Raw genomic sequence first — 26,358 nt, 5'->3', positions numbered from 1 at the left:
GGAAGACGGTTTTTACAGAAATGCAATAAAAACAAATGTTCTTAAAAGTAACACAGGGTGCGTAATTAAAGTGTTAGTATTTTGTATCTCCTTATCTAAAACAGCATACTGTCTGTGAACGACCTACCTGTTACATAAAAGTTAAATAAATAATTTAAAAAAGGATGTAATATCCGCAACTGCTCTTATGAAAAGCAATATTTGCATAGAAAAATCGCCCTTGAAAAAATAAACCGATAGCCTCTCGTTCTGCTGTGTGCAGATCAAACAGTGGAAATTACAGACGGACGTGCAGTAAAAACGCCACACAGCAGGATAACCTGTGGTAATGTCATTGATATTATCTTATAAATGATGGATTTGAAGTATTTGGCCATAAAGATACTTCGGTCTCTGTTCTGTGACAAATTTTAAAATGTGGTAAAACTAGGTGCACATGTCATACTGTTAAACTGCTTCACCCAATTGGCTCGCAGAGCTCTCTGCTACGTCAAACTGAGAACAGCCAAGCGTTCATGACACGTATACTTACCATTTAACATGGAGAGGGAGACCATTTGTCCTTTGCTGTCCTTGCTGGAAATAAAATGTAATGCCTGCACTTCAAAATGTGGTTTAAAAAAAACAGTATTTATTTTACAAGAACTTTTACTGCATAAGCCTCTATGAAGTGCTGACTGAATGTATTTTATGTAAAGTAAACTCCAAAGTATTTTCCCGGACACACAAGTGACCTTAACAACTATATACGGTTCTGTGACAACCATATCACAGACATTTTATGAAGGCTCCAAAGTCAGAGATGTTGGATTAGGGAGCTATGGGTGAATAATTTGACATAACATGTTTGCTTCACTCAGAAAAGCTTGTTGCCAGGAAACTGAACCGACTTTTGTCACAGCCAAAGCGATGCTGGCTACATGCCATAACTGCTGGTTTCCCTGATTACGCAAACACATGACCTGCTGAAGCAAACAAGTGTTTGTATTGACATCTGTTGTATTTAAGAAAAGAATATAATTTGTGTGGATGTAGGCTGCCTTAAAGAATTTAGCAGGGTGTGAGAAGGAAACTCTCCTTAGTTGTGAGTTCAGTAAAGTTATGACTACTCTTGCAAATTCAATAGTATTTGGGTTTTGTCACCTAACTTCTGCTACACGAAGTAAGGGTCATGTGAAATGTACATTCGACACAGAGGTGTTGCAAGTATTGCAATCAATACAGTCCCATAGATTGTGGGGGTGAGGAATGTACAAAATGATGCATTTGAGTAAACGTATTCTCATTCTTTAATCCACCAAACATGTAAACTGAAAAAAATATTCTGTAACCTGCAAGTATTCAATGGACCAGTAATTACTTTTGTATGGCGTGCCACCTTAATAAAATGAATATTATTTGTCAGGGGCAGGTATTAATGGTCCAACACAGACAGAGGGGTTTCTTTTATTTAAAAAAAGACATGTTTATATTTAACCATTCAAACAATGAAGTTGGTATTTCTTGAAAATTATTTTGCATTTTCTTGCTTGATTTGTCTCTAATTTATATAGAAATGGCTGAGCTGCATTGGCCATAGTATTGTAGTTGTATGGAAACTACTGTATGACATCACTTCGTGTATAACACATCTGACATATCTGATAAAAGCAGAACAGCTTAAAATCCTGTTTGATTTAATGATTTCTGCCTTAAATTAAGAGCACAGAAGGCTAGCCACCACAGATTCAATCACTCGATCGAAATTTGAGCCTTCAAAGAGATAATCCACAATCAAATGTTCTTATCTGGGAAGTATTCCAAGGGGAAAAACCACTTTGGGTCCTCCATACACAGAGATTCGTGAGAATTGTTTTGTTTTTTCTCCTATTTGGGTGAACAAACAGTTTATCCTTAACCTCACCATGATAGAATAACTATATGGGATGCGCACCTTTTAAAAGTATTTGTTTTTTTTTACTAGATTAAAGCAGAGTTGATAGTAAAAACGTTCCGTGACATATGGTGTACTCATCATTCAGACTTTGGCCTGCCCTTTATGCAAACACAAACACTTTTCCAAACCCTTCCCCTCCGTTAGTGTTGTATACTTAACCCAGAGCCAGGAAAATATCGGTAAAACATTTACATATTAAACATGAAATATATCGTTTGTTCTCACATTTGAATACACAAAAAAGAATAGAGCATGATGTGGCTACAATATGATTTAAACTGTGATTAAATATGGATTATTGCTCCCGCTTTAATAGTGTAGGTGCTTTAAAATGATGATTTCCACACCGTTTTCCACGATCCCTGTGTGTTATCAGTGGGGCTGGTGATATCAGGGAGCGCCCCGCATTCACTTCCAGGTGCAGGCTGCTGCGGTCCAGTCACAATTCAACACGAACTGCTTTCGGCCTGATAAATGCGCATGCGCACTACGGCTGACCCCTCCGGTTTCTGCGTGCGGTGCCACGTTAGTAGCGGTAGACACAAAATACTAGCTACTCTCCCAACCTTAAACAAGGAAGAACACCAGAACTAGGACCACTTTCACAGCTAACCCGTAGCCGACAGTTTCTGGAGCTCTAGTGTCTCTGTCAAGAACAACATTCGACGCTTATCATGCTGAAGCTTCTGCTCATCTGCACACTGGCTGTTGCCAGCAGAGCCGAAATCGCTGAGGAAGATGATGTCCTGGTACTGAAGAAAAGTAACTTCGACGAGGCTCTGAAAGCTCACCCCAACATCCTGGTGGAATTCTGTAAGTAACAGTAGCTACGAAATCTATCCAGCTAACGCTTAACATCTCGGACAGGCTCACCTGGTGCCCTGCTAGCTAGCTTAATTCAGTCTGGGATAACGTTAGCATTAAACTTTGACACTTGTGAGAACTTGCTGCTGTTAGCGGCTAGCTAACTGTTGTTTGGCTTTGATGTTGCCTTTAATGTGCATCTAATTCACTTAGTTTTCACCCAGCTATTTCGTCGTATTTAAAACTGACGAACAATATGACGGGGCATTGTTTATCAGAATGCGTTTCCTCTTTGTCAGACTATCTTTTAGCACCGTGTATCCTTGTGGACAGTGACTGGATTCTGATGTGGATACATAACACCAAACTTTCCCACTCGTTTTTTAACTTCTAGAGTTACATTTGTTGCAACTTTTGTTTATCCATAAGCTTGCTATAACTTGGCTATAGCTCAAGGATATACATGGCTGGCGCAACATATTGCATTTGGTGAGCTCTGCCAGGGCCTGCATTGTCACATTTGCCTTCGTTATAAAGCTGTTAGAACATCTAAGCAATAACGCTAAAAGTAGCTTGAAGCAAAAAGGAATCACGATTTGTAAGTTAAAAAAAAGGGCCCTTTTTTAAGTTTCGATTGCCTGCTGTGGTTTCCTAATATGGGTTTCAGTTTTTGTGCAGGTCGCTGTCCTCTTCATGCAGTTCTTGACTTATTTTCCAAAATAATAATAATGTGATTGCTCTGCGTGTCAATGCACATGCTTTATTGAGCCACTTCTTCTTAGCCTGCTGGCCCATTCTGTCAGATTGTTGACTTGCTCATAATTCAGTGAACCAGTAAGAGATGGCCGTGTGTAGGCTCTCCAGTGAGCTCAGGATGGGAGGGATATAGGATTTATTTTTTGCCCACGTACTCGTAAACTGGGCGGGACTTAAGTTGGATGGTGGAGCTAGGTTGACGTGTACTTTACAAAAGTTCATCCGTGTGTTAATATTAGTTGGACTGGAACAAGGAAGTGTTGTGCTTTGTCACGAATTGAAGGTGATGCAATGCAGGTCATTTTATTTGACGTGTCATTTCTGAATAGGTGATTATCTGTGTGGAGTTTGTGCCTAGACCTTTCACATGCATAACTGGACACAATGACTTTCACATTTAACACGTGAGACCACAGTAGTTATTGAATTATCCTGCATTTTATGGCAGTTTGCTACTTGGTAATCCTAAAAGCATTTTCAAAGAAACAGTCTGGACTTGAACTGTAATTCAAACTTTAAAAAAGGTTGCAAACTAACTTCAATAAAATCTGGCCAGTACACGTACAAGAATACCAATTGGTTATTCAATGAATTGGTCTATAGTACAGTGTATTTATATGAAGTTAAGTTTGTTAAATGTCAAAAAGTAGTCCGATTTCATTCACTAGTATCTAGGGCCCAAGCTGACACCCTATGCTTTTTTTTTTTTACAAGCAGTCCAAAACCTAATAATATTGAAGTTATAATTATAAACAATTGGGAAACAAGAATCAAATCCTCACTTTAAAATGAATGTTTAGGGAAAAAGTAATTAAAACCGTTGGCAATAAATTATTATCTTTGACGGATCGATTTATTGTCATATTTGAGTTATTTTCCACTTGTTGTCTTGTTCCAGTTATTAAGTGTTTATGTATGGGTCATCATCAAAAGATCCTTCTTAATTTGATGATTTTAAACGCTCTAAATATCATGTTTATAAAAAAAAAAAAACTGTTCTCCAATTGTGTAAGGTAAACTTTAATTCATCCTTAAGGATTTTTGTGTGCCAATGATCTACCCTTAAGGTCAGGTTTACTTGTGAAAAACACTGCAATCATCTAAATGTCCTGCTGACTCTCCTGCAGATGCCCCATGGTGCGGTCACTGCAAGGCCCTGGTTCCAGAGTACGCCAAGGCTGCCGGCATACTGAAGGCCGAGGGCTCAGCGGTGCGCCTGGGTAAGGTGGACGCCACAGAGGAGACTGAACTGGCCCAGGAGTATGGTGTGCGGGGATACCCCACCATCAAGTTCTTCAAGGGTGGAGAGAAGGAGTCACCCAAAGAGTACTCTGGTGAGCATCATTGTGGTTTTCATTTGTACAGACTTAATCGCCCGATATATATTACTGAGAACATCGAAGCAGTGCAGGGGAAATGTATCTTTTGTTATACTGCCAGTGGGGTCTGTTATTTTCCATACTAGTAGGTTAGATTAAGGTCTAAAGACGATCGTATAACTTTCTTACGTAACTTTAACACCCATTTAAAAGAAATGTGTATTTCTTTTCCACTGTATACCTTTTTTAGTTGTTCTCTATTCCATTTCACCTTCAATAAATGAGAGATTTATTCAAATTGTGATGTAATCTTGAGTAACTCCTGTCATAGGAGAGTGAGTGAATATTGTTTCTAAGTACATTTTCATCAAATGCTCCAAAAATGCCAGAAAGAATCCGTTCTGACAACTCAAAGCGAGCCCTATTGGCTTTCTTCATGCTGGTAATATGATCTGCACAGCAGCATAAACTGAATGTCAGCCAATCAGCTCTGAGGAACTCTACTTAGACAAAATGTTGGCTGGGCCCTCCCCACACGTTCCTGTCATGCTGACTGTGAGCCAGCAGAGAGATGTGCAGTTCTTCACGTTGCCTCTCTGCTGGCCTGGGCCAGGCCCGTTTTGGAAAGGAGGAGGGGAGTAGGTTAGGGAAATGACTGCCACAAAACCTCAACACTCTGTGCTTCATCCATTCATCATAATGTTTCTCAGGGGAATTGCAACCCTGTTGCATCACAGTTTCAATTTAACAGCCAGGTTTATTCTGAGTCCACTTTAATTGCAGATAGGGCTGCGACTTATAATTATTTTTATTATCGATTTATAATCCGCTTATTTTCTAGATACATCTTTTTTAGTCTATAAAACCCCGAAAAATTGTTTTCAAAGGCCAATTTATCTTGTTTTGTTAGTCTGAAACCCAAAGATATGATCACTTGAATATAATATAAAAACATAGATGGCGGGTAATAGCCTTGTGTGTTTTTCCGGTCCCATGCTCTCTGCATACAGAGGTGTTGAGTGGTTGTGTTCTGCTATGTTGCAGCTGGCAGGCAGGCTGACGACATTGTGGCCTGGCTGAAGAAGCGCACCGGCCCGGCCGTCGCAACCCTGGCTGGAGTCACCGAGGCCGAGTCTCTGATCGCTGACAGCGAGGTGGCAGTCATCGGATTCTTTAAGGTAAGACGCAGACCTCATAAGTTCTTATTTAGACTTTTTTTCTCAATTTTGCAAATGCATCAGAAAAAGGAACATCACATCAGTGTTCAATCAGGGATAAAGGTGTGTAGAAGATGGTAAACATTTGGGGCTTTTGCAACATTTAATTGTTTTTTTTATTGTTATTTTCTTTTGAGGAAGTGACGTTTATTTAGTTGGTAGGGACAGTGCTCATTGATTAACAGAAAAGTTGCTGTAAATAAGCCAGTGTTAGCTGCTATGCTAATTTCCATCTGTTGTCCCTAGCCAAATCTTAAAAGGCACCCTAAGATTAAAAAAAATACATAAACTGAGGAGGAAATACTTTGCTATAATTACCAAATTACTAGTTTTTTTATTTCTAGTCCAAATTTTACATTATCGTATGTTAATACCAGAATGTTTTGCTTATTGTAATTTAACCAATACTGGAAAGCATCCCAAAATATTTGAACTCTAGTGCAGGAAAATAACAGATGTTCTAGTGTTTCAATATCTGAGTTACAAAGGGAGCATATATTTAAGTCTAAATTAAATCTGTGCAGATTTAAAGTCATTTTTATATTAATGTTAAAGATGTATTGTACACCCATAATGTCAGATTGTTTGGCATGAAGCTATGATGCTCGGCTTTTCATATTCTTGATTCGACATATTTTGTAGTCTAATCCTTGTCATTAAGCTAAATAAAAACACTGCAGTTGAATAAGTGTGACTCACTGTGGATAACTTGCACAGGGCTCTATCTTAAAGTTTTCCTGTGTCTGTAGGATGCTGAGTCTGACGGTGCCAAAGCCTTCGAGAAGGCAGCTGAAGCCACAGACGACGTCCCCTTCGCCATGACCGCCAGCGACGACATTTTCGCCAAGTACGAGGTGGTGAAGGACAGCGTTGTCCTCTTCAAGAAGGTGAGTAGGCACCGATGGATCACTACATTACACGTATACATGGATGCATATGCAACCCTTAGGACAATCTGTTCTTACAGGACATGTCCTGACAGACAGATTCCTCGTTAGTAAATATTTGACATGATTACTTGGAGTCATGTTGTATTTCAAATAGGTTAATGGCCTTGCATAAGCTTGAGTAACACGCTGTACTATGTGTAGGCGTTTGCAGACGAGCTGCTGGAGACAGCGCAGTGTGTTTGATGGTAATGTGATGCTGTCGACCTCCCAGTATCCGCTCTCCGTTGCTAATCTCGGCTGCTCTGAGGTGCTTCTCGGTTGTGCGCCTGCATTTGGGCCTGTTTCTCGCCCCGCTCAAGTGGATGACCTCAGCATGAGCTAATGGTGATAGAGGGAGAAGAGCTGTATTAGGTGATGGAGCGTTTCTAAACCAGAGGATAAGTGAGTGGCAGCTCAGTCAAGTCCAAATGGGCCTTCTTTCCATGTTGTGGATCATTGCGATTTACACTTTTTGCACTTAAATCAGAGGTGATGCCACTACTGGACTACGAACAACCCCTTTTTTTTTTATCATCTAGCGAACATATCAACACAATAGTTTCTGTTTCGGTGTGTGGATTTGACAAATTGGGTCAAGGTCCATTAGGTCCGCCAATAAGAAATGACGCAACCGGAACCAAAAATCCCTGGCTCACAACAAAAGATAACTCCACTTGCAGCGTAATTGCTCTCCTTGGAGGCAGTTCAGCATTAGGGGAAACATTTATTTTATGTGTACCCCGCTTAAATATGTTAGAAGATCAAATATTCTGAACTCTTAAGCAGCCTGTCTAATGGAGCCGTGGAATGAAGGAATTGAAACAAATCATCAAACAATAGTGTGGTGGGTTTAAAAAAAATAAAAAGACGTTTTCATGTCCTATAGGAGTGTAGTTAATTGATATTATTTAGCTAATTGTTTCACAGTTTGATGTTATACATTTAACATTTCTGCTTTTATTTTATGTTGCATTTTCCAGTATGAAATAATAATTTCCTGCATCTGATTCAACCAATTCTCAATATTTGAGTGTGTTTCTGCACTCAGCCCTTGAGTTAGTGATGATCTTAGGCTCAGTGCTCCCCACTGCTGTTGTCTGGGGTCTGATCCATGTTGGTAACAAACACCGCTAACCTGGGCTTGTTGCTGACAGATAAACAAACACTCCTAAAGCAGGGGCTCTGTCTCAATAAACAGCTGGCCTCCATCACTTGTTTACTGCTGCAGGGTTTGCGGCTTAAGTTTCATAGCCCGATCCGTTCCCTTAAGGCTGGCAGCAGGCCACTGGCCAACTGTCTAGATTTTCAATTGTGTGCCAGTAAGAGCTGCTCGGTCATCACTGCTATTGGTACCACTTAATAAAAGTCCCCTTGCTGGCTCTGTCACCAGCTGGAGTTTACCAGGGGATTTTAAAGTGGTTTGCCTTGTAAATCCATGTCAGGCAGTCTATACGGGCCGATAATATTTGTATCTAAATGCTTCGCAGTTTGATGAAGGGCGCAACACCTTTGACGGAGAGCTGACCAAAGAAGACCTCCTGGCTTTCGTCAAGGCCAACCAGCTGCCTCTGGTCATCGAGTTCACAGAGCAGGTAATGAGCCATGCACATCAGCGGGACCAGTAATCTCTTTTCCCAACTCGCACTACTGTCTGTAACAAGTACAAGTGTCCTCCCTATGTGTCAAACTTGTGAATCTGTGTTTTCTGCAGACTGCCCCGAAAATCTTCGGTGGAGAAATCAAGTCCCACATCCTCATGTTCCTGCCCAAAACGGCTAAAGACTTTGACGACAAAATGGACCAATTTAAGAAAGCTGCAGAGGGATTCAAGGGCAAGGTGTGTGAACTGTCTCACAAGTCCCTTCCAAATGAGCTCGACATATATTCTGTATGGAATCTTACACTTCAGATAGGATGTTTTGAATAACCGCTTCCGTCCCCCCCCCACTCCCAGATCCTGTTTATCTTCATCGACAGCGACGTGGATGACAACCAGCGCATCCTGGAGTTCTTCGGCCTGAAGAAAGAGGAGTGCCCCGCCATCCGCCTCATCACCCTGGAGGACGAGATGACCAAGTACAAGCCCGAGAATGACGCCATCACAGCAGAGAGCATCATCGGCTTCTGCAAACTTTTCGCTGAGGGCAAACTCAAGGTGAGGGAGGAGGAGTGGTTAGTGATGGCAGCACATGTATGTCATGGAGGAAGGTGATTTTTAATATTGAGGTATTTTTTCCTCTCCCCAGCCCCACCTCATGAGTCAGGACATCCCTGAAGACTGGGACAAAACCCCTGTCAAGATTTTGGTGGGAAAGAACTTCGAGGAGATCGCATTCCATCCCTCCAAGAACGTCTTTGTGGAGTTCTGTAAGAGCCTCTTCCTTCCACTGAAACTCATGACTTGATGTTGAAGGTGTCCATTGCTCAGTTGGTGGGAGACTTTTCTTTCCCTTCATTACATTTCCCTGTGCTAAGCCCATTCCAAATACCAAGGGCTGATGCTCACTCACCCTCACAGCCCCCCTCTGACTTGGTTACCAGACGCTTTTCAAATATAGCTGCTGGATTGTTTCTTTTTACAGCGATCCACATCTAAAGGTGCACTATTTTTGGAGGTATTTTCCATCGCTGGCTATTTAAATACAGATTATAGTAATGCTCATCAGGGTATTCCCTGAAAGCAAAGGCAATGGAGGTGGGGGAGGGTATTTCCTGGCCAGTCAAAGGGGAGCAGGGTCATGAAGCTGAGGGTGCATGCATCGACTCACCACAGCATATCACCAAAATACACATTTCCCTTTTTATCTGTAGTGTTCTCTATTAATCTGGATTGTTTTGGTGTTGGGGCTAAAGGCCATAGAGATATCTGCATAGTCTCCAGTATATTGGAATTACATTGCACACACATCCCCAAAGCCCCATAAAAATAACAAACAGCAAAGCCTCTTTCCACAAGTCCTGACCCGGGAGATAATCCAACGACCTGGCAGTTTCGTGTAAAACCTAGGTTCTTTTTACATAACTGTGAGGAGCAGCATGCTGTGCAGGATTTACAATTTTAAAAAGAACAGGATGTTGTCCGTGTGATGTGAGGTGATCATAAGAGGCGCTAATGAGACAATATTTCATTCTAATTAGTGAATGAGCCAAAGTGTCCGTTATATTTGGTCTGTTTTATTAACTCTAAACTACTTCTCCAGATGCACCTTGGTGTGGACACTGCAAACAGCTGACTCCCATCTGGGAGAAGCTGGGAGAGAAGTACAAGGACAGCGCCGACATCGTTGTGGCTAAGATGGACTCCACAGCCAATGAGATCGAGACGGTCAAAGTCCACAGCTTTCCCACTCTCAAGTTCTTCCCCGCAGGAGACGAGCGCAAGGTGGGTGTCTCCCACAAACATTCGATATTCTGAAATGAAATATCTTTTGGCAACATCTCGCTCATCTTCAGGATCTGTCAACAAATTGTGGCCGGATTGGCTTCTCATCAGCCGCCTCTTGATTTGGCAGCATGTTTAGAAATGTGAGCTCGCTGGCTCCGTGAGTTACTGCTCGATTATGTTTCTGTTTTGGTTCTTAAACATTCCTGCCTGATGACTTCACTCTCTGCTCAGCCTGCACCTGGCTCTCACCAGGCCAGCCGCCCGTTTAGCAAGCTGAAATGAGTGTTATATCGTGGGGTCACAATATCGTAATTGTAAGGATTAGTTCATGATCCTACTTAGAAGAAAACCATCATAAGACATAGGAGCCATGAGTAGCTGTCGTTACTGTCATGAAATGCAAGCACACAATAATTGACTGCATTTCAGATGTCGTTTGCGTGCACCTGTTGTGAGAAACCTGCAGCATGCCAGATTTTATGTGTCCAAGACCCTGTTTACACTTATTTTTTAATAAAGTTATCGACACTGTTATCTGTTTAACCAAGATTTATATCAAAAACATGAACAGTCATCAAGACACAAAACATTCAAATCACTCGGGAGGTGGTCTGAGATTCTTTTCACCACCTAATGGCTAATATACACTCAAAGAGAAAATGTGACATAAAGGCAACAGAGGTTCCTTTTTTTTATCACAAGTTTGTTCTCAAAATGTGTAAGCTGGCTTTGTCTCAGATTTTCTCAAATCCATAGAGTTGTCAAACGTGTAGAGTAATTAGCCTGCACCACAACACCGACTAGTCCCAGCCTGTATTATTTTAATTTCTTAAATACACATTTGTTCTTTGCAAATGGAAAATGATCAAGAGTTTTATTGGTATATAGCGGGGATTTGATATCTGCTCAAAGGTATTGTGGTTTTTTTTTTGGAACACGCGTTTCATGTTGTTTTTGGGCTGGGGATAAAACACAATCTTGGACGTATTTATCAAAAATGATGTTTGGTCAACAGGTGATCGATTACAACGGGGAGAGAACACTAGAGGGCTTCAGCAAGTTCCTGGAGAGCGGCGGTAAAGATGGCGGCGCCCCCGCTGGAGACGACGATGACGATATGGACGCAGAGGTAAGATCAACAGAGAGACGCCTGAGCTCAAAGCTGTCTTCTGACTGAAAATCGGTTGATATCATCTTTATATTTTTTTCCACACAAATGTATGCAGTCAGCGTTCTGTAGCACCATTCACATGTATCTATGTATACTTGGTACACAAACAAAACAAAGCTATTCTGATACCAAACATCTGATACCAAACACCAGTGGGGATTAATCCATATTGAGGAGGGCTCCATTAGTGAGGGGAACTGGAGATGGCTGTGACTAAAACAAGAGCAACAGCTGCTGCCTCATCCATCTGTTCAGGCTGATTGTTTCATGCATTGTTTCATGACTAATCAGTGTTGAAGGAATGGGTTTATGCTACACTTGCACTGTTAACAATAAAGCCTAATATTTTGAACCACAATATATTCAATCCTTAAACTATGTCAGAAAGGAATCTCTTCAAATGTGGATTTGAAAAGTACAACATCTGCCATGTTAAACCTAAACTATGTAAGGGGGAGATGCTGAGGTATTTTTCTGTTTCAAAATGTTTACAATTCTGTATTCCTGCACATCTGATGGTTAGGCTACACGTATACTGGTTTAACCCTCTCTGCATCTGCATCCAGTGGTGGCTCAGTATAATGGTTTTACACTCATGTACTCCAAACTTTCCAATAACAGTAGAGCAAAAGTCTCCATTTATTGAAAAAATATATAGATTATCATTTTCGACAATTCACAACATGAGTTGTTATCCAAGCAAATCTCCTGCAATCTATATAATTGTTGGCTTTTAGTCTTTTAAAAAGCCCTTTCACTTCAATCATAAACTCTCCTACTTTCTGCACAGAGGACTATCAGCAATCCAACAGTACCATGAAGTATAGTAATAACGTCTTACACTATTAGAGTAAATCACTTAATTTTTTGTATTGTAGAAACTAAAAGAAAATAATTGTAGCTTATACATTCAAGGATTGAGGATTCTGTTTCAGAAAGACTTTTCCTTTTTTATGGTGATCCTAAAATATGACAAGACATTATAAACTTTATTTGAACAGAGAGTTTAACGGTAAAGGCAACACATGCTGTACAGCCCTTATGAAGATGGACCGGTGACCAACTTGTCAGGGAGACATGTCCTCTACATGCCTATCCGTTGACCTGTTCTCCTGAGTGACCAATGATTTAGATTTGTTCAGACATAGCCATGCTAACATTAGCATGTAGCTTTGTAAAATATCTCTAAGAAAATGTAAAAACCACCAGAATTCTCAAACATCTTTTGTTGCTTGCAAATCTAGTGTACTGTGCTTCACTACGGCAATGCACAATATCTTTCACAAAAGGCCTCAATGTCGACTAACTGGTGCTTTTTTATTTAAAAGAAAATCCTAATAAGGTGTAACTGTCATGAAATGTATTATGGTCGATTCTACAAGTTATTGACACTGATCATCTGGAGTTTGGATATGACTGAGGGTAAAGAAAAAAATAATGGAAGGGAATACAGCTGTGAGACCACTTCAGCATTATAACTTTCTCTTGTTTTATTATTTATAGATATGTTTTTGAGTTAAATTATTATATATTTTTTTAATTGTATTCCATAAAGTACTGACATTTTTTTTTCTCTGTTGAATTCAACAGACACTGGAATGGCTGCCCCACATGTAGAGATAAGGATTTAAGAAACATGTGGAGTGGTCTCTTATTTTTTTTTCTGTGGCTGTATAGTGACAACCCTGATGCCATGGTTTAATATCTGTATAATACCAATGTTTAGCCCAGCCACGGCGCCCGCTGTAGAGTAGAGCTGCATGCTGACAGATTTTGAGAGCGTCTGTCCTAACAACCCTTTGCTCTTCTGCTCTCCAGGATTTAGATGACGTGGACGAAGGACAGGACATTGACTCTGATGGCGAGGACGACGGTCACGACGAGTTGTAAGAGCTGGAAGAGGAGAGAGAGAGGAGACGAGTCCCGCCCCGCCCCAACCCTTCCGACCATCACCACCATCACTTCCTCGTGGACCTTCCCTGTCCTGTGAACATTAATACTTCCTCTCAGTCAGTCATCCATCAGTGGCGTGGCAGGGGCTTCTTTTTTTTTTGCCAGCCACATCTCCAACTTCACAACATCTGGCCAGACTCGTCTTGTCCAACCGAGGGAGGAGGGGGGGGACTCTGTGGAAGAGCGCAGCACCTCCATGGGAGACCTCAATGCCTTCTGCTCCACATCAGCTGTTTGCCTTGTATATTTAAACCAAATGTAAGAACGGCATTGAGATCCAGTTTCATAATGTTTGCTTTGTCTCCTGTTGAATTTGCTCCCCTCCTCCCTTTAGAAAAACTAAAGAAAAAAGAAAAGCCTTGCCATGTTCAGTGTGGGTATGAGCTTGATTTAATGTTGTAACCTGTATTTGTAGGTAGGGGGGGCTGCTGATGTTCTTTCCCCCTGAGGGAAGCCCAGAGTTTTGTGTGGAGGTTTTGTAAGGACTCTCAGGGGACAAAGGGCCATCCTGTACAATGTGTTTATTTTACAACATCTTCACTAAAATACACCCCTCACAGCTAATCCAGTGTAGCACAAAAGGACCCCCCACCCCCCATCTGTAGCGGAGACCAATAGTTTTCTTTCTTTAGGTGGAGGGCTGAGTGTACTTTTCATTTCATTCCTTTATAATCCCTTGGTTCAGTCTCCTCATATCTACTGACTCTTTTTCTAAAAAGTCAACTTTGGGGGCAACCCCCCCCCTCCTTTTTTTATTTAATTGCTTTCACTTTGAGGTTTTTTATTAATTTAGGATTTGTCATTTTTAACGATGTGCCCAGCTGTAGCCAGCTGTTGGGGCAGAGTTGGCCCCCAAACACACTCTCAGACCTGGGATGGTTTCTGGAGCCCGTTGTGACGGGTCGCACTGCATTCATGCCTGATCAGAGATTCACTGTGGTTACTATGGTTACAAAAGCGGACAGAGATTGGGAGTTTACTGTTCAGGTTGGTCTGAGAGAAGTGTCTGTATCTGAGGTGGGAGGGAACAAGTGCACAGCCCCAGCCCTCACCCATACTGTACCTCCAGCGTCCCTTTTGGCTCCACCCTGTGTGTGTGTGTGTGTGTGTGTGTGTGTGTGTGTGTGTGTGTGTGTGTGTGTGTGTGTGTGTGTGTGTGTGTGTGTGTGTGTGTGTGTGTGTGTGTGTGTGTGTGTGTGTGTGTGTGTGTGTGTGTGTGTGTGTGTGTGTGTGTGTGTGTGTGTGTGTGTGTGTGTGTGTGTGTGTGTGTGTGTGTGTGTGTGTGTGTGTGTGTGTGTGTGTGTGTGTGGTTCATGTTTTCTGGTTGTCCATGAACAGAGAATGAATGACCTGCGTGTGTGTTGTGAGGCAGGGGGGGTGGGTGTTTGAGTAAAGGTGATGGGATCAACAGCTACAGTGGTGGGGGAACTTAAAGCATTCCATCATGTCCAAATTGATGTGGAAAACGTGAAATGGTGGCCAATAAAAATAAAAAAAATTAGGAAAAAAACAGTTGTCTTTTTTTACTTTTTATTAATGAAGCTCTAAAGAGAGAATTGGAGAGGAACACGGGGATTTTACTTTGCAGACCATTTACATGCACTCAAACCTAACACACTACAGGAAAAAAAAAAACCAAAGAACCATAATGGGGCCCTTTCAAAGCTTGTTGACGTTAGCATGAGTTAAAAGCACTGCTGACTCCTGTTACCAGCGACACTGGTGTTGTTTACACCTTGAGTGTGTGTGTACATGTCTTCATGGCAGAGTGTTCTCCTGCAGACACCTGCAGGAGTGGGAATAAGCACAGAGGAGGTGTAAAGTAGTCTGCCAGCTGTTTAGGCTTCTCTCTGGGATATCTTCCTAACTATGCAAGATGCAGTCATCAAACTTCACAGATGTGTAGTGAAGATCAAAATTAAGATTGAGTTCAAAGATGGGCGGGGTATATATCAATAACTTTTCCCAGAGCCAAAGGTGATGATTTCTATTTTGTATTTATCCAGTCAACATAGTAAAAAAAAAAAAGATATGACAGAGAAAACATCTGAAAAGCCATATTCATTTTCATTTATTTCCAACCTGTAATAGAGGTCGATGCAAACCACTCATTTGGAAATGATCCATCCTCTGAGTGTAAGTGGTCAACACACCCTTTTCCCTCCTTGCCCCTGCAGCTGGCACTGACACACTCCCACTATATGAACTACTTTTACACCCTGATGTGTTTACCAGAAGGCCCCCCTCACCGCTATCTCAAAGTGGGCAGCATCTGGGTATGTGTTGGTGCCGACAGAGCAACAGATTCCTGGCTTTCGTGTCTGAAAACGTGACTTGAATCAGAGGCGTCTGGTGGGAGGGATCCTAGCAGAGGCCTACTCATCTTCCAAACATCGCCACTGGATCCTAAAATAGCCCCACAGAGAGTATAAAGAGCCCCGCAGTGAGGCCTGTTGATGTGAAGGACGACACAGAAGAAGCACTTGATCCTCCTGCAGGACAACCTCTGAGCTCTTTTCAGATAATCTGCTTGGATTTTTTTTTATTTGAAGAATATTTGTTAGATTTGACCAGTTTTTAAGCAAAAGTTCAATCAAACGTATGCCCAGGATGAAGTACTTCCAGTGCCCAGTGGACTCCCAGACCAGAGGAATCAAGGCTTACACCCAGCAGGAGTGTGGCGTCCCAGTCTGCAAGAGCTCTAAATCTCTGAAGCAAATCCGCAGTGTGCACTTCCCCAATGACATAGTTTTCCAGGACTATGTTCGCCACGGAGAGCTGGAGAGGATTGGACTTTTCATGCGAGCCAGAAGAGTCAGTCTGGACACCATCTACCACTCTGGTGAGAGACATTTGCACCACCCTGATCAAGTAAACCTTAATTCTGTACAAACGTTGCTTATTAACATCATCATAGGATGAACTGATGGGTCATTTCTAACTGGACTTTCTCTGCAGGCATGGCCGCCATGCATGAGGCCGTCCTGACTGGGAACCTGGAGTGTGTGAAGCTGCTGGTGAAGCACGGAGCAGATATCCACCAGAGGGACGAGGAGGGCTGGACCCCGCTCCACATGGCCTGCAGCGACGGCTTCCCACACATTGCACGGTGAGCAGCCAGTCATTTATTTTAAATAATACAATGCGAAAAGTGGCCAAACAATCAAAGCTGAGTATTTTTTGTTAAAAACACAACTTTAATGTGACGTAGTTGCACTTTAAAGCTTTAACTTTTGGGGAACAAGGGTGACATAACATTAGCAGGCACATACAGTACCACTACGTATTAATGTATACACACACACACACACACACACACATTACAGCTTTCCTACGTCACAGAAGTAAGGGAAGCTGGAGGATCTGCTGCATTCTTGCACCCCGCTGACCTTCCTGACACTGAAGCATGGCACACACTCGCATTGAGTTTGGCAAGGCAGCAGGATTCGATCTGTTTGAGTGAGCAGAATTCTCTTCTCTTTCATCCAGCTACCTTCTTTCGCTGGGGGCCGACACAGAACTGGTGAACGAATGCGGCGAGAAGCCGGCGGACCTCATCGAGCTGGACAATAAGGAGCTGCTGGAGCTCTTCTGCCTGGCTGTCAATGACTGAGAACATTTGGCTTTTAAAGACACACTCGTCTGGAATCCACTGGCCAGGCACTGCCTGTCCTGCAGGGATGGACCGAAAACGTCACGTCAGTCCAGCACAATGGTTTTGTGCGCTGACTGAGCTGAGGTCAAAGACTGGATGTGTGGCAGAGGATGGGATGGTAGCTGCCTCCTGAATGGAGGGGACTTGAGCTGGTAGGAGCTGCTCGATGTACTGTACACTGTAAGAGCTTCCCGTCGTTTGATACCATAATGAACTCGATTCATTGTTTTTTTTACGTCACTTGAATTAGGGTTTCTGAATTAAATAATTTCAGTCTGCCCACTAGCACTCTAAAAGCTAACATTAGCTTCTGTTGACTGCCAATGTGGTAATCCAATTTCTAAACCCTGCAATTTGTTCCTTATAGTCTCTTTCTGACTTACAGAAGTTAGCTATATTGATTAGTAGTTGAGTTTTTCTATACTTTTAAAAATAAATGTTATCAAAATTGTTTGTCTGCCATTTCCTCTGTTACCAGCTCTGTGTGTGACAAATACTGTTGTCAAGAAAAAAAACGATATAACGAAAGAATTAGAGTAAACTACACAGTGAAGTATGTCGAAAATCACAACAAATAAAAGATAGTTTATTGATTATAAAGACGTTACTGTACTGTATGTTGAAACACAAGTATTGACTTATTGTAGTATGTTGAAAAATAGACATATCTAATATGTCAAAAATAGAAATAAAACGACATAGTATAGCTTGCTGAAAATATTTTAAAAGAAAGGGGTATGTCAATATATTCAGTAAAAACTACATAGTTTCGTGCGTTGACAAAATAAGAAAAATTGTCATAGTATGTAAAAAAATAATAACATGGTTAGTAAATATCAGAAACAATAGTATAGTATGTAAAATAAATGTATTTTTAAGTATTTTCAACATACTATACTTAAAATATTTTAAACATTAGTTACTATGTATTTTTTTTATATATACACACATTACAACATAAAATACCATGTTGTTTCTTTAAAACTAATAACAAAATCTCAATGCATCATTTTGAAGCCAGATAAATCTAATCATTTTCAAAGGGGTTAAACACTTATGCAAGTCACTGCATATTGCCTAACCACTGCCAGAAGCTTCTGGGTAAATCAACCACACAATGAAAGTCATGTCACTCAAATGTAGCGTGCACAGCATGCCATGGCATGTCATGTAGGGTTTGTATTTTTATTTAATCACAAACTTAATCCATCAACCGAGCAAAATAGGTTCCAAAGTCTACTTTGCATAACATTAGATGAAGGAATACAAAATGCAGTTATTTACAGCTGATATAAAAATGTCCTCCTCAGTGACGGAGTCCCTCTCTCCGGGCTCTGCAGGCACCTCGGGTTCATTCTTTGAACTTCCACTCCTGCCGGCACATGGGGCACTGCTGCTGGACCTGCTGCGAGTTAAGCCATTTCAAGATGCAGTGCATGTGGAAACAGTGCGAGCACTGACCCCAGACCAGTGGGCAGTCATCCCCAGGCACTTTACCTGAAACACATTTTTTATATTTCGTCTTATTTACAACTGCTAGCTGTCATATTCAAAACTTAAAGGGTCTCTATTCTGCTCATTGTCAGGTTCATATCAGATTCAATGAATAGTCTGTTCTGTTAAATAGTAATTGTCTTTAAAGTGCTGCATGTGATATGTTTATTTATATTGTTTTCTTTGTGGCTATACAGTGCTGTCAAAGAGTTATCTTTTTTTTGTTTTGTTGCAATAACACTGTCAAATTCCCTCCAATCCCCCACATAGTAATACACCTTACAGAAAGGTTGCAGCCATGAGCATTTTCATCAAACCTTAGCCTTGGTTGTATGTAATACTTACATTAAGCACAGATATATTGACAACATGACTAAGCATTTTGATGTTTTTTGTAAACAATAACACAAGGTCTAGCCATTTTGGCAAAGACCTGTTCATTGACAGAGCATTTACTTTGAGAGATAACCTAGGGTTTTGAACAAGTCCCTGGCTTTGCATATAATCCATTGCATGTTTTAATAAATAGTTTTGAGGAATACAACTTATTTTGCTTCTAGTTACTTTGTAGATTTAGGATATTAATACAAATTATAAATCAACACACATTATAAGATACTATTATAGATTAAGCTGCCCAGAGATGTATAAAGAAATTAAAATAAACCCGAAGTCTACCAAGTGCATCATTGAAGTAATTAACAAATTACTACCCAGTATTTCCACTTTATGCTACTTTATACTTCTACTCCACTACATTTTGGAAGCAATGATTCAATGCATGATTAATTATAATTCAATAAATTACTATATGATTTTAAAATGAACATTATGCCAATACTTTTGAACTTTTACTCGAACTTTACTAGTATTTTTACACTGTAGTAGTGTTACTTTCTTTTTGTAAATAATCTGAGTACTTCCCCACCAGTGCTGTTCCCTTACTGTCTATAGCTGTACCCCCTTAGCATCGGGGTTAGTCGGTTACTCACAGTCTGGGCAGCAGCCATTGAATGGCATCCGGCAGATCCCGCAGTTATCATCATTAGCCACCCATAACCAAGAAGCCACTCCGTTCCACTGTCGGATCTTTACCTTCATCCTCCAGTCTGACAACAGCAGAAACACTCAGTGACACACTCCCATATGAACCACAGCGTTAGCATAGGAGCTAATGTTGACAAATGGCTTTTCTAGCTAGCAGTTCAGAAATATTAGCAAACTTACTGGGCGGTCTAACGTATCCTGGATATATAGAACACGAAATAAGTTAAAGGTTTTCTTTACAAAATACAAGATAAATCATGGTATTGCCAGTCTCATGCTATTCAACAACATGCAGCTAGTATTTTAACAACCCGGGGAAATGTACTTCTTCTTCTTCTACTGTTGGAATTCCGGCTGGCTGTAGGCGTGTATGCGAGACGCTGCTGCCCTCCAACGGAAAATAACATTCTCTCAAGTCTGTTAATTCTAAAAATGTTGAGAGACTTGTACTTTATTTCAGGATTTCCCTTTTATGCTACTTTGTACTTCTACTCCACTACAATTCAGAGGTAAATATTGTACTTTGACTCCACTAAATGTATTTACACCTTTAGTTACTTTACAGATTTGGATGAATGATGGTAAATATAATCAGCCCTTAAATCAGACTTTAGTTCACCTGGAGTAAATCCAGCAGCTACCCTGCAGTATACAGAGCCATTCAAACTAGCTGCACCTTTACCAGCTCTGAGAACACTTTAATGATCAATAATTATAAAACATATCAGAGATATTATTCTGAAATGGACCAATCTAACAATGACTACTTTTACTTTTGGTACTTTAAGTACATTTTGATGAGAATACTTTTCTACTTTTACTGGAGGAACATTTTGATTACAAGACATTTACTTGTAACAAAGTATTCCTACACTGTGGTACTTCTACTTTAACTTAAGTAGAAGATCTGAGTACTTCTCCCACCTCTGTTAATACAGTACATGTGGGTCTTCTTCAGAGGTCTAAGAAGTATTTTAATTAATTAAAACTAGCAATATACAGTGTAAAAATATTCAGTTTTAAGTCAGATTCATGCATTTGAAATCTTACTTAAGTACAAATAAAAAAGTATTGGCGACATAATATATAAAGACCTTATTGTCAGTAATGTCCCATGTTATAATCGTATTTATTAAATTACTGGATTGTTATTTTGTTGATGCATTAACATATCACAGCAGTTAAAGGTGAGGCTCATTATTGGTTTTCTTTGTTTATAATCTGAAACTCTGAAGTAACTAATTTTGTCAAATAAACGAGAAGCAAAAAGTACAACATTGGCTTTCTAATTGTATGGGTATAAAGTAGCCTGGGTGCCAGCCGAACTTAGCCCCGCCCATAACATTTTTGTTCGGGAAGTTCGGTCTGGCTCTGCTCCGTTTAGGAAACATTATCTCCGATCTTGCGACAGTCGAACCAATCAGATTGCCAGGACGGGCTTTATACGATGATGGACCTGATGGACAGATGATCAACAAGGACATAATCGACTACGTCACTAAAGAGCGCTGGGGTTGAATTCGTTTGAAACAAACATGGCTGCCGCTGGAGAGCGAGGATGTTTAGATTCTGCCATCGAGTCTGTTCTACAGGATCTCAACATTGCATTCATTTTGAAAGACGAACAGAGGAACGCGATAAAGGCTTTTATCGATAGAAAATATGTTTTTGCCGTCCTTCCTACATGAGTTCCGTTGACAACAAGTGTGTGTCGCTTAATCTACGTCACATACTACGTTGCTCTGATTGGTTGTAGGTCTATCCAATTGAGCGAAGAGGCATTTTTTTTTCCTGGTTCGGTTGAAACACGCCCCAAAATCAAAGCTCTATGGATCAGTTTCAGACTCACTTTCTGAATAGAATCGTGAGTATGACGTAGTCAGGCTAGGTATAAAGTACAATAAAATAAAAATTCTAAAGTAAAATACCAATAACCCCCTCAATCATACTAAAGCACAATACTTAGTACTTCACTACATTACACCACTGGTCTTCTATACTCCAACTCTTTCACAGTTTGAAGAGGAGATTGTTGGATGTCAATGTAGCCTCATGTTATTTGATCGGGATAATAACATGTACTACTTTTAAGTTACAGATTTAGATTTGTGAAAATAGTATTTTGGTATATCGTATTATATGGTATCTGTTATATTTCAAGAGCTTTTTTTATACTTATGTAAATTGCTTTCTCAGACTAAACTCAAATACGGATGGATAGATGGATGGATGGATAGATAGATAGATAGATAGATAGATAGATACTTTATTGATCCCAAATTGGGAAATGCTTTCATTACAGAAGCACCAGTATGTTCAGACATTGGGTTAATATTAACAATATAAAATATTCAGGATGATTAAAATGTTCTAAACAGTGCAAAATACTGTAGTAACAGGAATTAAAGCTAATACCACAAGAGCATAGACATAATGTATATACAAAGGATAGTATATCATTTACAGATATACAGAACATTTCAAATTGTTTATGGTTATTAGAAAGGAGAAACTCTAACTAGCAGTGAGTTCTCTGCCAGCAAGAGGTGAGGTGTTGTACAGTTTTATTGCAGAAGGTATAACACTTTACAACACCTATATATCCCGTGACAGAGATGAATAGAGCATCCAGGGAGTGATAAATTGAATAACATTTCTTCTGAAATGGATCTAAGTTTATGACCAATTTTTAGAGAGAATACTTTTAATCTAATGATGACTCCAACAACAACTCAGTTTGTTCATCACAAGGCTATCATTTGTGACGGTCACATCACAAGACATGCAAAGGTTGTCTCTCTTTCCCAGGGAAAGAATCTCTTTTACTGACACTCTAATGGTGATTTCCTATCAACTAATAATAATAATAATAAAATCCTATTCTCTGATTAAATCACAAAATAAAGTAATTTCAAAATGAAACTTGTTGCACCTGTGTCAATGTGGGATAGCTCCAGCATTCCTATTGGTTCATGAAGTTTGGTGACGTCACATAACTTCCACCTTAGCAGCAGTGTTATTAGCCACTGAGTAAAAACACCTGTGTGGCTTGTTGTTATCACTCGTGGTTTGTATATGAAACCTTGCTCAGATAAAACTCTTATATGTCACATACCTAAACATTGTATTACATGATATTATTGTGAGAAGTGAATAATATTAATCAAACATGAGAAGAACACATATCTGAAGATCATCAAAAGATACATGAACTTGTCACCTGGTTGAAATAGCTGTATAACAATAGTGACAGTGAATATAAAAATGCATAGTACATTTCAAATTGGCTTTTTATCATATTACTAAATCTGCGATCCTTTATACACATCCACAAAAAGGGTGGGGTAAAGACTTTCCCTATAAACTTTCGATCAACATTATTAAGTTAAGTTTCTGGACAAAAATGTATATGATAATGCAAAAATAGTTTTATATGCATATAATGCTGGGAGCGGGACATGGATGTACACAAAGACATGTGAGTGGGAAGACTCCACACTGGCGATCATTACCCAATATTTAACAAAATATGTGTGATATGGATGAAAGACTAAGGGTGGCTTTACACGGAAACGAAAACGGCTTAAAAACGCAAAACATTTTTGCGGATGCACTATATCGTTTAGATGGAAACGGCGTTTTGGGGGGATGAAAACGCAAGAAAGTGAAACCACCCTCCAGAGTGGAATTCTTGAAAACGCTCCACTGTCGCGCCACCGTGTAAAGGATGAAAAACACAAAACTTCGTTTCTCGTCACATAGAAATGACGTGACAAGCATAATAAAGCGCCAGAAAACCGAGGGAAACACATTAGAAGGCTATCAACATGTCCGTCCCTGCGGACTTTCAACTCGCCTTAGGCGCTGTAATTGACGTTCAAGAGTCATTTCATCAGATAACAGCAATGATGAGCGAGAGTAGTAAAGAACAGACCAAAAATATGAACTACGTTCTCGAAATTCTTGAAGTTCATAGAGAGAGCAGGCGACCTAGACAGCTGTGGGTGAGACCTGGGAGGACTTCTCAGTGGTGGGATAACTTCATGAATGAGGTGGTAGACGACCAAGCGTGGCATGAAAATGTTCGCATGTCGAAGGAGTCTCTGTTTGCCCTGAGTGAGGAACTCCGTCCTCACATTGAGGGACAAGTAACAAACATGAGGGCGCCTGTCCCCGTCTTTTGCGTTTCCGTATGCACGCAGATTTTCACCCTAAAACGCTCGTCTAAATGCAGATTTAAAAGTGAAAACGAAACGCCACTTTTGCGTTTTTGTTTCAGATCGTTTCCGTGTAAAGGTAGCCTAAGGAAACGGGAAGCAAAGTGGATAATCAGTCAAGTAAAATGGAACCAATTTAAGGTGTAAATTACGGGACATAGACCACAGTGGTGTGATGTAGTGAAGTACATTTACTCGTTTAAAGTGTTGTAAATAAGTATGATTTTGCGGTACTTGCACATCACTAAGTATTGTATTTTTATTTTCTGCTACTATATACTACTACTATATTATAAGAAAAGATAGAGGGTTTTTTTGTTTTCTCATCTCATTTCATTTTATTGTAAAGAGATTTAGAATGTAATGAGAAAATAGCAGTGATCAATTATTATAATCCTTGTAAACAGTTAGAGTTAAATAAATTAGAGGAAATAGAAGGTCTGGATAGTGATAATGTTGTATGGTGTGGGGACTTTAATGCTCATAATACTTTGTGGGGTGGAGAAAAGACAGACAATAATGGTCAGATAATAGAGGAGGTGCTGAATGATAAGAATTTAGTATGTCTGAATGATGGTAGAAGGACAAGGATAGACATCAGAACTGGTAAAGAGTCAGTGTTAGATCTTACATTTATGTCAAGTAGATTAATCCCAAAGTGTGAGTGGGAAGTATATGGAGGTAGCACTATTGGAAGTGATCATTATCCAGTTATGAGTAGTTTAGATATTGGAATGACACTGCAATCAGAGAATAGCAATGGAAGGTGGATCTTCAGAAAAGCAAATTGGGAAAGGTTTGTGGAAACAAGTGATGCCTATCTAAGATTGGTGCAGGAAACTAATGATGTTGAGAGATATGAATCAGATGTGCTACATAGTATATACATAGCTGCAATAAACTCCATTCCAAAAAGCACAGGAAAACCTGGAAGGAAGGTAGTGCCATGGTGGAATGATAAGTGTGAAAAGGCAGTAAAAAGCAGAAATAGAGCATTCAGAATACTTAAAAATACTCATAATTTTCAACACTTGATTGAATATAAACAATCACAGGCAGTAGTGAGGAGAACTATAAGACAAACTAAAAGGGAATCCTGGAGGGAGTATTGTAGCTCAATTGGAAGTACGACTACTATAGATGAGGTGTGGAGAATGATTAAGAATATGGAGGGAAATAGAAGAGAATGGAATTATCCAATTTTATCTGATGGGGAGCGGGTGGCTATTACCAACTCAGAAAAGGCAGAAATGGTGGTGAATTCAATGAGTAGGGTACATAGTTCTGCTAATCTGTCAGAGGAAGAGAAAATGGGGAGAGCTGAAACGAAAAGGTTATTTGGAGATATTCGAGAAAATAAGATCAGAGAATAAGTATGATTTACGATAAGGGAATTAAAAAATGCACTGGTTAAATATAAAAAGTCAGCTCCTGGGAAGGATGGCATTTGCTATAATATGTTAAATCATTTAAGTGATGAGGGATTACAGAGGGTGTTGGGGCTATATAATAAAGTGTGGGAAGAGGGTAAAATTCCATCAGGGTGGAAGGAGGCAATGATAGTTCCTATCAGAAAACCAGGGAAAGATACAAACAAGCCAACAAGTTATAGACCAATAGCATTAACATCTAATGTAGGTAAGCTAATGGAAAGGTTGGTCAATGGGAGGTTAATGCACTTTATGGAAGAAAAGGGATTGATGACCAGTTGTCAGAGTGGTTTTAGGAAAGGGAGAAGCACTACAGATTCAATAATATGTTTAGAAGATGAGATAAGGAAGGCTCAGGTTAACAAAGAGACTGTGGTGGCAATATTTTTGGATGTTGAGAAAGCGTATGATATGTTATGGGTTGAGGGTCTTTTAATCAAGATGCACACATTAGGGATTGAAGGAAATATGTTTAATTGGGTTCTGGATTTTTTAAACAATAGGAGTATTCAGCTTAAAATGGGCCCAGAAATGTCTAAAAGGATTGTTGTAGAAAATGGTACCCCTCAAGGCAGTGTGGTAAGCCCATTGATTTTTAATATCATGATCAACGATATTTTTTCAAATGTACAGCCTGGAATTGGTAGATCTTTATTTGCAGATGATAGCAGTTTATGGAAAAGAGGGAAGAATGTTAAGCATATTGTGAAGAAACTGCAGGAATCAATAACACAAGTGGAGGTGTGGGGGAAAAAGTGGGGATTTAGGTTCTCTATGGAGAAGTCTAAAACTATGTTCTTTACGAGAAAGAAAATAGATGAAGAGATAAAGGTGAGGCTCTATGATAAGCATGTGGAGAGGGTTAAGAGTTTTACATTTCTGGGGGTGTTTTTTGATGAAAGAATGATTTGGAGGGTCCATGTAACAAAAGTTTTAGACAAGTGCAAAAAAGTTCTGAATATTATGAGATGCCTATCTGGAATGGAATGGGGGGCAAATGCTGCTTCATTAAAGCAAATATATGTATATTTGATAAGATCTAGTA

At 40.0% G+C, this 26,358-nt stretch overlaps 3 protein-coding genes across 3 annotated transcripts; 2 read left to right on the top strand and 1 right to left on the bottom strand.

Moving 5' to 3' along the window:
* Positions 1-2,418: 2,418 nt before the first annotated feature.
* On the top strand, positions 2,419-13,841 carry p4hb (prolyl 4-hydroxylase, beta polypeptide). The gene is made up of 11 exons (XM_063883274.1): positions 2,419-2,749; positions 4,624-4,830; positions 5,860-5,993; positions 6,782-6,919; positions 8,449-8,553; positions 8,673-8,798; positions 8,916-9,116; positions 9,208-9,328; positions 10,162-10,343; positions 11,362-11,475; positions 13,336-13,841. Exons 1-11 carry the CDS (start codon positions 2,611-2,613, stop codon positions 13,405-13,407), a joined length of 1,539 nt encoding a protein of 512 aa, XP_063739344.1. The 5' UTR covers positions 2,419-2,610; the 3' UTR covers positions 13,408-13,841.
* Positions 13,842-14,080: 239 nt separating this feature from the next.
* On the top strand, positions 14,081-17,576 carry ppp1r27b (protein phosphatase 1, regulatory subunit 27b). The gene is made up of 3 exons (XM_063883275.1): positions 14,081-16,312; positions 16,429-16,579; positions 16,960-17,576. Exons 1-3 carry the CDS (start codon positions 16,072-16,074, stop codon positions 17,081-17,083), a joined length of 516 nt encoding a protein of 171 aa, XP_063739345.1. The 5' UTR covers positions 14,081-16,071; the 3' UTR covers positions 17,084-17,576.
* A 689-nt stretch (positions 17,577-18,265) lies between these two features.
* Positions 18,266-20,034, bottom strand: anapc11 (APC11 anaphase promoting complex subunit 11 homolog (yeast)). Its single transcript, XM_063883276.1, has 3 exons — positions 19,847-20,034; positions 19,612-19,728; positions 18,266-18,622 (listed from the first exon to the last, which is right to left on the bottom strand). Exons 2-3 carry the CDS (start codon positions 19,718-19,720, stop codon positions 18,477-18,479), a joined length of 255 nt encoding a protein of 84 aa, XP_063739346.1. The 5' UTR covers positions 19,721-19,728; positions 19,847-20,034; the 3' UTR covers positions 18,266-18,476.
* Positions 20,035-26,358: the final 6,324 nt, after the last annotated feature.

Source organism: Eleginops maclovinus, chromosome 5 (assembly GCF_036324505.1).
Source record: "Eleginops maclovinus isolate JMC-PN-2008 ecotype Puerto Natales chromosome 5, JC_Emac_rtc_rv5, whole genome shotgun sequence".
Classification (NCBI taxonomy): domain Eukaryota; kingdom Metazoa; phylum Chordata; class Actinopteri; order Perciformes; family Eleginopidae; genus Eleginops; species Eleginops maclovinus.
Note: the sequence above shows the minus strand (reverse complement) of the source record. Positions and strands in the feature narration are given on the sequence as shown.

Bases quoted from the DNA above. Each gene is read 5' to 3' on its own strand.
- anapc11 (XM_063883276.1), bottom strand. From the start codon at position 19,720: ATGAAGGTAAAGATCCGACAGTGGAACGGAGTGGCTTCTTGGTTATGG. The intron at 18,623-19,611 runs GTGAGTAACCGA...AATGTGTTTCAG, and splicing joins CAATGGCTGCTGCCCAGACT to GTAAAGTGCCTGGGGATGAC.
- ppp1r27b (XM_063883275.1), top strand. From the start codon at position 16,072: ATGCCCAGGATGAAGTACTTCCAGTGCCCAGTGGACTCCCAGACCAGA. The intron at 16,313-16,428 runs GTGAGAGACATT...CTTTCTCTGCAG, and splicing joins GGACACCATCTACCACTCTG to GCATGGCCGCCATGCATGAG. The intron at 16,580-16,959 runs GTGAGCAGCCAG...TCTTTCATCCAG, and splicing joins GGCTTCCCACACATTGCACG to CTACCTTCTTTCGCTGGGGG.
- p4hb (XM_063883274.1), top strand. From the start codon at position 2,611: ATGCTGAAGCTTCTGCTCATCTGCACACTGGCTGTTGCCAGCAGAGCC. The intron at 4,831-5,859 runs GTGAGCATCATT...GCTATGTTGCAG, and splicing joins GTCACCCAAAGAGTACTCTG to CTGGCAGGCAGGCTGACGAC. The intron at 10,344-11,361 runs GTGGGTGTCTCC...TTTGGTCAACAG, and splicing joins CCGCAGGAGACGAGCGCAAG to GTGATCGATTACAACGGGGA.